Source organism: Alosa sapidissima, chromosome 4 (assembly GCF_018492685.1).
Source record: "Alosa sapidissima isolate fAloSap1 chromosome 4, fAloSap1.pri, whole genome shotgun sequence".
NCBI classification, from domain to species: domain Eukaryota; kingdom Metazoa; phylum Chordata; class Actinopteri; order Clupeiformes; family Clupeidae; genus Alosa; species Alosa sapidissima.
This window is the reverse complement of record NC_055960.1, coordinates 3,231,518-3,244,622: the sequence shown is the minus strand read 5'-3', so window position 1 is coordinate 3,244,622 and position 13,105 is coordinate 3,231,518. Positions and strand designations below refer to the sequence as shown.

At 38.3% G+C, this 13,105-nt stretch overlaps 1 protein-coding gene across 4 annotated transcripts in view; it reads left to right on the top strand.

The window, feature by feature from the left end:
* The window catches only part of ip6k1 (inositol hexakisphosphate kinase 1), a 50,251-nt gene extending 46,217 nt beyond the window's left edge, over positions 1-4,034 (top strand). For all 4 annotated transcript variants that reach the window (XM_042090050.1, XM_042090049.1, XM_042090052.1 and 1 more), the window contains 2 exons: positions 157-332; positions 1,018-4,034. In XM_042090050.1, coding sequence (XP_041945984.1) covers positions 157-332; positions 1,018-1,617 — 776 coding nt within the window. In that variant the 3' untranslated portion in view covers positions 1,618-4,034. The remainder of the gene's footprint in view (positions 1-156; positions 333-1,017) is intronic.
* The last annotated feature ends 9,071 nt before the right edge of the window (positions 4,035-13,105 follow it).

The window sequence follows — 13,105 nt, the reverse complement described above, 5'->3', positions numbered from 1 at the left end:
ATGACATAAAAAGTTTGGGAAACACTGCATTAGCCTACCACCATCAGTGAGACAGATGTGCATATGAGAAGCAGACCACCACCAAAACGCCATGCTGTCCACCATGCTGATCAAAATCATATTAATCAAAACTCCTTGACCATTGACTCCTCCCAGAATTCCTTTTGTTGGAGAATGTTGTGCATCACTTCAGCTATCCTTGCATCCTTGACCTGAAAATGGGCACCCGGCAACATGGAGATGATGCATCAGAAGAGAAGGCAGCACGGCAGATGAAGAAATGTGAGCAGAGCACCTCTGCAACGCTGGGGGTGCGGGTCTGTGGTATGCAGGTGAGCCATGCATGTCTGGATGAAACAATAGCCTGCCATTTATGAGAGACATTAGCATTGGTACTGTAGCACTGATGCAGTACACCATACCTGGTGGCCACTACACAAATGGGTGATGTGGGAAAAGTTTGTATCATGTACAATTTTTATTATAGCACATCCTTATGACCAGCATATCAAATATATTAGTGTATAGATGTAAATGTGTTGCAATTAAATTCACTAGGTGCTCCTGGCCTAAAATGTGGCCAATGCATCGTTAGCACTGTGGGGCTGTTTAAATGTGATACTGAGCCATTGTTACAGTAGTCAAATCAGTATTTTTTTTTTTACTGAACAGATGTCTTGTGTGATTTACATATTTGTCTCGTAATGTATATAATCTGCTGCTAAATATGTACATCAGCATTTAGCATTATGCTTCCCTTTGCACTTTGTCGACAGTGAGTATAGAGAAGTTATATACCCTCCCTGCAGAGGAAGCAGCTCTAGCTAATGGCTTTCCTGTTTTGTAATTACAGGGGTCCTGATTATGATTTTGACCATGATATATATTTTCTTTATGACTGCCTCTCTGTGTTTGGTAGTATGCCCAATTGAAGTTAAATGTGCTTGTGCATTTCTGTGTATCTTGTACCCCTCCTGGGTGTTCCATTATCTTCTTATGTTTCCCTCGTCTTTGCAGGTGTACCAGATGGATACGGGACATTATCTGTGCAGAAACAAATATTATGGTCGCGGCTTGTCCATTGAGGGATTCAGGCATGCTCTCTACCAGTTCATGCACAATGGTGCACAGTTGAGGCGGGACCTGTTTGAGCCCATTCTCAGCAAGCTACGTAGTCTGAAGGCAGTGTTGGAGCGGCAGGCCTCATACCGCTTTTACTCCAGCTCACTACTTATCATATATGAGGGGAAGGAGGCTGAGGTGTGGACCAAAGCTGAAGCCCTTGCCAATAATGAGGACACTAGTCAGGGCCTGTTGCTCCCCCACAATCCACAGGGCCCCCCACAACCCATGGAGGCTGCTCCAGGTGCCCAACTACCTATAGACCTCCTCTCACGGCCACAAGAGCCTCCGGTCCCCTTCCCTCATCCCCTCTGTGACAACCAAGCCCATCCACAGCCCCCCAGCGTGGACGTCCGAATGATAGACTTTGCCCACAGTACCTTTAAAGGCTTCCGAGATGACCAGACGGTGCATGATGGGCCTGATCGGGGTTATGTGTTTGGACTAGAAAGCCTCATCAAGATCTTGGAGGCCATCAGTGAAGAGAGCAAGTAATTGACATAAGCAGCCCTCTACACTTGATTAACTGTGTTTTTTTACCTTTCCTTCTGCATTTTGTTCGTTGTCTCTGGTCTTCACTCCCTCTGTATGTCTAACCTCAACTTCAATTTGACTCTTCACAAAGCCTATCCTTGATGTTACCTTAAAGAACTGGACATTGACCACTAAGAGACATCTGTGAGATGTAAAAGCACATTAAAAATGGGGAGAAGCCGCTTTGCATGGATGCAGCCAAACAGACTCTGGAGAGCTCTTTCGTCTTTTCTTTCCTCAGCCACCACAAGCGAGGATGATGCTGAGGGCCAGCAATCTGGACAAAAAGGCTGCAGTCCCTACTCCCTGATGGATATGAACAGCTTTGGCCCACTATGTGAAGAGGGCATGTTGCCACCATGTGGCCAAGCCGTAGTATTGTAAAGTAGGTGTGTATTCACCAAACAGCCACAGCTCAGGGCAAGTTTAGGGTCAGGCCCTGCTGCTACACTGTGGGGTTTGTTATGCTGGGACAAGTCTGTGTGATCACACTTTCAGGCAGTTTCATTAGATGGCGTGGGGGTCTTAGAAAAAAAAAAGAAAAAATCATCCTCCATAGCAGTATTACCAAGCAGGGCAAGCCAGTGGAACAGCCCTCATCCTCCCTGGGATGAGAAGAGCTGTATTGTAAAGGGAGTTCTGAGGTTACCAGGTTCCTCTATACGAAACCAAAAGAAGGTGAACCTATCCCACCACTTTATAGACTAAGTGGAAAAATTACCCCACAGTCTGTTTGGGAATTACATAAACAGGTCATTTATTTATTTTAATTTTGCTTTATTGTAGCCATCTTATCCAATTCCATTTTAACGCTGTCATTGCATTTGTTGTTGTTTACTTTTCCAGTTTAGCCTGTTCTTCTGGAGACAGCCATCTCTTTTTCTTTTTATTGTTTTTGGTTTTATCATCCTTTTGTAATTGTAGTGGACCTGCCTCTACGTGTGTGTGGGGGGCAGTATGTATACACACGCCTGATCCTGCTTCTTATGGTTGGGCTCCCTTGTGTTACAAAATACTTTTTTGTCAAATCCAAAGAGAAAGTACTCCTCATACCATACCATTTGCACTGTAAAACATTGGAAGGCATGATTTAATTTATTTTTCTTTCCATCAATTTTGTTCTTTTGGGGTTATTGCTTAGGGACTGTCTATAAATTAATAACACCAATTTCAGTGTCCTTGTCCTCCATCAGCACATGTAGCAAAATGTACAGAAACACATTGAGAACTTAACTCCATCTCCTCCCGTACAGCTTTTCTTTTTTGTTTTGCCTGCGTTCCTTGTCCTCACTAATTTTGGGATGTTTCCCCTGTTGTGACACTCATAGGATGTCCTCTGTGTTATTGGAGCCATTGTACACTGTATTCATTGATCCTGTTGGTATATTAAGAAGTGGACTCATTAATTTCCTACCCCTTGCACAGAACACTCCAGCAGTAGTTTACAGTGGCCATATGTATTCCTTCAGAGCACTTTGTGAGCGTACCGATGTTTGTCTGCAGTAATGGCCTTGATATAAAAGCGCACTCAGTTAAATCTATGTCCGACTTTCAAGAGACAGTGGCCAGTTCACAGGGTTCTTGCAGTTCACTTGGTCCATATATTACAGTACAGCTGTTGTTCAAGAAGTGCTGTTCATTTGCACTGATCATAGTGGATCAATGGATGGATCTGGACAGCAGCCGTTGTACCATAGTCCACATTAAGCAAATGTTTCTTTCTGTGCTAGTTATGACCCTGTCCTTATTTATTGAAGATATGCTCACGTTTTAACTTGTATGAAGACACAAAAATATTATGGGGCAGTGAGATATTTTTATCAGTAGGAAGCTGTTATTCGAATACAATTTAGCACTACTAGATAATGTTAAAAGTTTAATGAGACCAGGAGTGGATGGTTAAGCCAACTGCAAAGGTTATTTTGGTACCCCCACAGTAATAATTGATTAGGTACTTGGTTGGTTCAGGATGAATTTTGTGTTCTTTTTAAAAAAAAAAAAATGCCTATGGGCTTTTAGTAGTCAGTTTGTATGAAAAGAGAGAAAGACAAAAAAAAGTGTTCCTACAGTTGAAGTGAAGAGATGTGCCAAGCATATGATAATCCAGCAATGGGGTTGAAGGGAAATGAGTCCACATGTTCAAATGATTTAGATAAAAAGGAAAAGCCCTCATCTGTGGTAGATTTGTATCTTTCCAGAGAAGTTAGATATATTTACATGTAGAGAAATGACTATTACCCCCTCCCCCCCACCCCCCAGAGTTTCCTTTTGTTGTTGCATGGATGGATATTTTTTTAAGAAAAACCTATATATATATAATATGACATCTTTATGACAACTTTGAATGTGATCTATAAAACATTTATTTAAGAAATGAATCCGTTTAATGTCGTTATTTCTATATCTTATAATGTTTATCTCAAGTCTTCATTTGTAGGCTGTGAGCTAGCCATTGCCAGCTGCCAACTTCATGTCTTACCTTAAACATAAGCACCCCTTCAGATGTGGGTAGGTGGGTGTGGTGACGATTAGCACTCCATGTTATGGCAAATCGTGGTGTCTGCGGTGAAGGGGCTGAAACTTGACTAAGTTAAAGGTTGTCCACCCGTCGTTATTTTTTATTCCCTACAGTTAACAATGGCATGAACATGATTGTATAATTGTATGAATGCCAGGTGGATAAACATTACAGGGGATGTCTTACTACTTGAATTGAATTGGGGCCAAAATCTTGAAAACTATCGCCTCTCTCTGCACCACCCAGCATTTTTCTGCCGACCCTCTGATAAGCGCTCAGTAGCCGTACAGACAGAACAAGACATCAACAACTCAGCTAAACCAAAACACTGCACAAGCTGAAACAGAGTCATGCTGGAACCCCCCTGCTGTAGGGCCCACGGACAATCACCTGATAGCCCCCACTGGAATAAAGACCTTGGAGGAACATAAACAGCCCACTCAATAATGCCCAGCCACATCCACTGGAACAAATGAACATGAGGGGATAGGCTATATTGGAGTGCTGCAGAAATCTATATCACTTACCAAGGCTGCTGAGACGCTATCAGGAAAGAAGTCATGCTAATACCCATCACCATCTCCACCCCAGCATATATGATGCCAATAACCAGGCAGCTTTTTAATACCCCAATACCATCAGCAGATCCCCTGCAAACTGACAGGCAGTGTTATATCAGCTCGAGACCTTCAACTGTTTTCCCAACCTTTACAGCACCAAAAAAGTCACCCCCTCCCCATTCAGAAGAATCTTCTCAGCAGTCATATTGTCAGCCGGGACATAACATGGAATGTGCAGTGGACAATACTGACAAAAACAGCAGGAATTAAATCATTAACTCTGATTGCAAAATGGTTGTTTGATATTTCCGGGGTCCCTGCAATAGAAATGGTACTGACAGTAGTTTTGAGAACATGTCGGGACCCAGTAGGCCCATGACATTCTCTATTCGTGTATTGATTAGCAATAGAACGAGTCAAGAGCATCGACCTTACAGGGTAAACCAACTACTCCAATCTCCTACTGTATGTAGGCCTACCACAACAACCACAAAACTCCCCTGCGGTTTATATTGCCTCAACACTTCGAGTAAAACTACCACTACTGAATGTAAGATCTCTTTCAAACAAATCATTTTTAATCAGTGATCTGCACACACAACCTCAATTTTCTACTTTTAACTGACACATGGTTAGATCAAGCAAACAGTGCTACTACCCTCATCGAATCAGCCTCCCCATTTCAGCTTTCTAAGTTTGCAGAACAAATATAAGAGGAGGGGGATCAATCATCATTGAGTGACTTATCATTTGAATACCTGTGTGCACTCATTAAATCTTCTCAGATTTTACTACTGACTTACAGGCCTCCAAAACATTCAGCTAAAGTCTTTCTTGAAGAGTTAGGTGTTGTCAACCATCTGCATAGAGTTTGACTGTCTTAACAGGGGATCTATACTTGCATCTGGATAATCCTGAAAATGGTTATGCTAAGGAATTAATTGCACTACTCTATACCTTCAACCTAACACAGCATATACAGGGGCCAACACACACTCTTGGCCATGCCCTCGACCTTGTTATCACAAAGGGTCTCAATGTCTCTACAACAGTTAAAGACCTATAGCCTTATCCGATCATTTCTGTGTGTTCTTTAATGTGTCTATGTCCCCACACACTCAGAACAGATATATGATTGTAAAAAGGAGACCCATAAATGAACACACAAGTGCACTCACAGACATCTAGTGAACTGTCATAATCAGTAGATGATATACTGGATCACTTTAATTCAAAAATGGCAAATATTATGGATGATATTGCTCCATTAAAATTCAAGACAGTTAAGGACAAACAAAAAGCACCATGGAAACAAAATGGTTAAAATCCTAAAAAGAGAATGTAGAAAGACAGAACGAAAATGGAAATGCAAACTTCAGATCCACTATGAAATAAAGACATGCTCCACAAGTATAATTCTGAAATATGCAAAGCAAGACAAATATCATCTGTAGAAGTACAAATAACTATAGCGTGCTATTTTAAACTGTGGTGAAGTTAACAACTCCCCTGCATAATTAGAGGGGATGCATCCCCTCTATTGAAATCCAGAGACTTCTTATTATTACAGTGCATGAAAATGCATTGCTCAGCTGCTCATCTAGGTCCCATCAAAAAGCTAGTGAAACTGATTGCACCTGTATCAACTGCTTTCTGCTCAATTAGGCCAACTCTCTGTGTGTATCTCCATTCTACAAGGATATAAGGCACATTCCATCCAACTTTCTATCCATTCATCCTCTTCAAACCATTCACTCATCTACCCATTAAACTATCCCATCAACATCTATTAAACAATCTGCCTATCAACATCCATTCAACTTTCTGTCTATCAACATCCATTACACTATCTACATTTAACTTTTAAACTATATACTCTGTCTCAGGCTTTAAACATACAATCTGGCTCTACAGATCCTGTTCAACTATTTCCTCTGCCCACAACTGTTTCAAAATAAATGTCCTCACTACAATAATTCACTATTAAATAATTTAACTATTTAAACTACTCAACTATTTAACTGTTCAGCTATTTCAACTGTCAGTTGTTATCAACTATGACTTCTGCCAACTGTTATCAAACTACAAATGCAATTCCAAGGAATTACCAGTGCATGAAAATGCTAAAGTTGTGATGTAAAATATCATACAGAGTAAAAACAAACTATATTGGTTGCTTGGTAGATGAGGTTTAATATAGTTGGAATGACTGAACAGTTAAATAGATAGGTAGATAGTGTAAGGTTAAATTATTTAGGTAGATAGTTGACGATAACTGACAGTTGGAATGGCTCTAATGTTTTCTAGCAGTTATGCTAACTATGTTAACAAAGATAATAATGCTAACCAAGTTACTTAGTTAATTTAGCTAATGTTTTCTAGCAGTTTTTTTTAAATGTTAATAATGCTAATGCTGTTAACTATGTTAACAATGATAACTATGTAACTTAGCTAACTTAGCTAATAATTTATAACAGTTATGCTAAAATACTAACCATGTGACTTAGCTATTCATTTTTAGCAATTATACTAACAATGCTAACTATGCTAACCATGTGACTTAGCTAACTTAGCTAATGTTTTCTAATAGTTTAGTCAAAACTATAATGATAACTATGCTAACAATGCTAACTAGCATGCTAACAATGTTAACTATGCTAACCATGTGACTTAGCTAACTTAGCATGCTAACTATGCTAACCATGTAACTTAGCTAACCTAGCTAATCATATTTAGCAGTTATGCTAACTATGCTAACTAACATGCTAACAATGCTAACTATATTAACCATGTGACTTAGCTAACCTAGCTAATCATTTTGAGCAGTTTTGCTAACTATGCTAACCATGTGACTTAGCTAACCTAGGTAATCATTTTTAGTAGTTATGCTAACTATGCTAACTAGCATGTTAACAATGCTAACTATGCTAACCATGTGACTTATCTAACCTAGCTAATCATTTTAGCAGTTTTGCTAAAAATGCTAACTAACATGCTAACTATGTTAACCATGTTACTTAGCTAACTTAGCTAATCATTTTTAGCAGTTATGCTAACTAGCATGCTAACATGCTAACTACCTACAGTGGGTAGGAGTCATAGTTGATGACAAGTAACAGTTACAATGGCTGAACAGTTAAAAAGTTCAGTAGTTTAAAGGGTTAAATTGTTTAACAATGAAATATTGTAGTGAGGACTTTTATTTTGAAACAGTTTTTGGCAGAGGAAGCAGTTGAACAGGATGTGTAGTCTTAATAGGGCCAGTTTCAGTTGATCCAGGTGGCCTGAACACCTGCCATAGGATTCTAATTGCTTAATGGCCGTATTATGATGTCGTAATCGGCAATGTTAAGTCTATGGGGATTTTTAAAAAGTTTTTCTTTAATAGTTAAAAAAGTATAAAAGTTTCAAAGTTGAAAAGACATAGCAGCTTGGTCTGTTTGAATACCTACGTTACAAAGTTTGAATGAAGTTTCTAAGTTAAACTGTTCAAGAGAAATTGCGTACGGAAAAAGTGGTAAGCGGAATAATAATAATAAGAAGAAGTTGTTGAAGTTGCCTAGGAAGAACTGTACAGTGCATTTTCATACACTGTAATAAAAGTTTGTTTTGCATTTTATGTTAATATACAGTATGTTTATATTTTCATGCACTGGTAATTTCCTCGAAATTACATTTTCTAGTTACAGTGCATGAAAATGCACTGTACTGTTCTTCCAAGGCAACAACAACAACTTCTTATTATTATTCCGCTTACCACTTTTTCCGTACGCAATTTCTCTTGAACAGTTTAACTTAGAAACTTCGTTCAAACTATGTAACGTAGGTATTCAAACGGTCCAAGCTGCTATGTCTTTTCAACTTTGAAACTTTTATACTTTTTTAACTATTAAAGAAAAACTTTTTAAAAATCCCCATAGACTTAACATTGCTGATTGTGACATCATAATACGGCCGTTAAGCAATTAGAATCCTATGGCAGGTGTTCAGGCCACCTGGATCAACTGCCAGTCTCAGGCTTTAAGCATACAAACTGGCCTTATTAAGACTACACATCCTGTTCAACTGCTTCCTCTGCCAAAAAACTGTTTCAAAATAAAAGTCCTCACTACAATATTTCACTGTTAAACAATTTAACCCTTTAAACTACTGAACTTTTCAACTGTTCAGCCATTGTAATTGTTACTCGTCATGAACTATGACTCTTACCCACTGTAGCTAGTTAGCATGTTAGCATAGTTAGCATGCTAGTTAGCATTTTAACAAAACTGCTAAAAATGATTAGCTAAGTTAGCTAAGTAACATGGTTAGCATAGTTATCATGTTAGCATTGTTAGCATGCTAGTTAGCATTTTTTGCTAAACTGCTAAAAACGATTAGCTAAGTAACATGGTTAGCATAGTTAGCATGTTAGCATGCTAGTTAGGATTTTTAGCAAAACTGCTAAAATATTAGCTAAGTAACATGGTTAACATAGTTAGCATTGTTAGCATAACTACTAAAAATGATTAGCTAGGTTAGCTAAGTCACATGGTTAGTATAGTTAGCATGTTAGCATAGTTAACATGTTAGTTAGCATAGTTAGCATAACTATTAAAATGATTAGCTAGGTTAGCTAAGTCACATAATTAGCATAGTTAGCATGTTAGCATGTTTAGCAAAACTGCTAGAAAACGTTAGTTAAGTTAGCTAAGTAGCATGGTTAGCATGTTAGCATTGCTAGCACTGCTATAAATCATTAGCTAAGTAGCATGGTTAGCATAGTTAAAAATCTTAGCATAACTGCTAGCAAACATTAGAGCCATTCCAACTTTCAGTTATCGTCAAATATCTACCTATACACAGCCATTAAACTATTTGAATATCAACATTCATTAAACTTCCAGTCTGTCAACAACTTTTAAGTTATTTGCCTTCAACTTTTAAACGGTCTACTTTTAAACTATCATTAAACTATCTATTAAACTAGCTGTCTATCAACAACTTTTAAACTATCTACTGTCTATCAACAACTTTTAAACTATCTACATTCAGCTTTTAAACAGTCTACTTTTAAACTATCAACTTTTATTAAGCTATGCAACCACCATGTCTATCCTAGCATCACCGTAGTAACCATCTCTGTATTATCTGTTTTAACTATACATGATATTTTACATCACAGCATTTCTAGTTATTATTAGGGGTCCGAGCAGCGTAGCTGCAGGACCCCTATTGTTTCTGTACCGTTCATTTTTGGCCAAAATTCTGTAAAAGTCATACTGCAGCCTAAACCGTAACTCCAAAACTCTTCAAATTTTCAGGTATGGTTACCAGTACCCCCCTCTGCCCATAACCCAAAATTTGGGGTACTGCACCCAAAGGTGGCGCTGTTGGGGAAAAAAGTTAATTATGCTAATTTCTCCTTACCAGATTGACCTAGACTCAAAATTCTTTCATAATATTAATCTCTAAACTCAGATGCATCTTTTTGGCCCTGGTCTTATGGTCTAAAAATGTTTACTTTTGACACAATTTCATGGAAAAGCCAAACATTATAAAAAGTTTCACACTCTTCAAAAATAATTAAATCTTCACCAAAATTCTCACAGACAATGTTTAGACCAAGCCTCACAAAAGTTATCGATCAGAATTTTGATATTTTGTTCCATTTCAGAGATATAGGCCAATAAAGTTAGACCACTTAGGCCATTTTTCCTAGATCACCTATATTCCTATAAACCGTAAGTCCTAGAAACTTCACATTTTCAAGTATTGTTACCAGTACCCCCCACTACCCATAACCCAAAATTTGGGGTACTGCACCCAAAGGTGGCGCTCTTGTCAAAAATGCTTATTTCTCCTTACCAGATTGACCTAGACTCAAAATTCTTTCATCATATTAATCTCTACATTCAGATGCATCTTTTTCACCCTGGTCTTATGCTCTAAAAATGTTTACTTTTGCCACAATTTCAGAGAAAAGCCAAACATCATAAAAAGTTTCACAGGCTTCAAAAATTATCAAATCTTCACCAAAATTCTCACAGACAATGTTCAGACAAAGCCTCACAAAAGTTATCAAAAGAATTTGGATATGTTTTTCCATTTCAGAGATATAGACCAATAAAGTTCGACCACTCAGCCCATTTCTCCTATATCACCTATATTCCTATATGAGTAATTTTTTTTCCTTGGAGAACAACCATACAACCATCATTATGTGGATACCATTAACAGTGCACATTTTCAGATCTGTACTCTTTTTTATAAAGCCCTTAATTCTATTGTCAAATGTATGCTAGGAATTTTCTTGATGTTGTGTGTTTGCCAACACACATTTTCACCATGTGAATGTGACTGCCAAATATGTAGGGTTGTCAGTGGCTCAGTGGGATAATGCCTAGTGCTGATGTTTGTTAGGTTGAGAGTTCGAATCCCTGGTAGTGCTTTAGGCTCTAGCTCGAATACTATTGGTTATTGAAGATTCACACCATTGAACAGCACCTGAATGACATCAGGCAATCAACATACACAGTCATTAGTTGCCAAGAATCAGAATGCCGAGACACTCTGACATTTAGGGGAACTTCTTTGTTTACTATTTTTCCTTCATCATTAAGTCTATCATATTTATATTTCATCCATTAGTGTTCTTCTCTACAAATGTCTAATTGCCCCAGAATTTCAACAAGTTTTCAGGTGTACTCTTTCAGGAAAGCCCTTCATTTTATTGTCAAATGTATGCTTGGAGTTTTTCTTGTTGTGTGTTTACCAATACACATTTTCACCATGTGAATGTGACTGCCCAATGTGTATGATTGTTAGTGGCTCAGTGGGATAATGCCTTGAACTGGTGTTTCTTAGGTTGAGTGTTCAAATCCCCGTTAGAACTTTAGGATCAAGCTGCACATGCTATTGGTCATTTAAGATTCACACCATTGAACAGCACCTGAATGACATCAGCCAATCAACATTCACCAAGTTGCCAAGAATCAGAATGCCGGGACTCTCTATTACATTTAGGGCAACTTCTTTGTTTACTATTTTTCCTTCATCATTAAGTCTATCATATTTATATTTCATCCATTAGTGTTCATCTCTACAAATGTCTAATTGCCCCAGAATTTCAAAAAGTTTTCAGGTGTACTCTTTTAGGAAAGCCCTTCATTTTATTGTAAAAATGTATGCTTAGAGTTTTTCTTGTTGTGTGTTTACCAATACACATTTTTACCATGTGAATGTGACTGGCCAACATGTAGGATTGACAGTGGCTCAGTGGGATAATGCCTTCTACTGGCGATCCTTAGGTTGAGAGTTCAAATCCCACTTGAAGCATTAGTGTTAGAATACTGTTGGGTTTTGGATGGTAGCATACTACAATAGAATGCTGTTGGGTTGTGGAGGTTAACACACTATAACATTACAGCTACTTGTCAATATGGACTTGTGTGCAAGGCAAGTGTAACTGTATAATTATAGGCTGTTTATCTTATTGACTCCGACACAGCTGTAGCCTATAATTATTTGTTATTCTTATAATATTTGTTATTTCTTATACATATTTAGTCGGCTCTTCCACTTGACAGAACAACTCTGTATCGGTTAAAGATGTCACGCATGAAACAATGCTGCAGAAACACGAAAATACGACTTTGAGTTTAGTAGGCTATAATTTTCAATTTTCATCTAGTGCACGATGGGTAATAATTTAAAGGAATCGTGTTGCAGTCTTGTAAATAGTGACCCTGCAAGATCCCTAGTCATTGCAAAATCATAGTCTGTGACTTAAAACTCTACTACTTGTCTTTAGATGTGAGAGGGTCTGAGACTGTAGTCTTTCAAAAATCTTTTCCAAATCTTTGCAAATCTTTCCAAAGTCTGTCAGTGTAAGGAGGGCTTGTGGTGAAAGTGCTGTGGAGAAATTGCATGATTGTTTGGCTCTGCCACCTAACCACACCCAGTTTACCTGCTGGGAAACCCTGTAGCGCCGGAGCAGGGGCTCAGACCAGGATAAATTGTTTGCTCGCCCTCAGTTCACTCTTTTGTTCATCTCAACCCAGCACTCCAGTGTGTCCTGCTTTGTGTGCGTCTTTGAGTTAACGTAAGTCATCACTTTAATGACCCTCACTATGACTTTTGTGATGTTTATCAGTTTGTAGAGTAGCTCTGCCATCATGTGTCAAGTTAAGGTCTTTGTTTGCTGGTTTGGTGTGTTGGAGTCCCATGTGAGAGATGATTAGGTGATGTTGGTTGACTTGGGATGTCAAGTATTGTTTAGTTGTACCTTATATAGCCATATGATTTCAGTTTATTGTTCAAATGTCAATTGGTTTGTTTGTGAGTTGGGATCTGTACTGATTTACCCCATTTCACTGATTACTCCATTTTC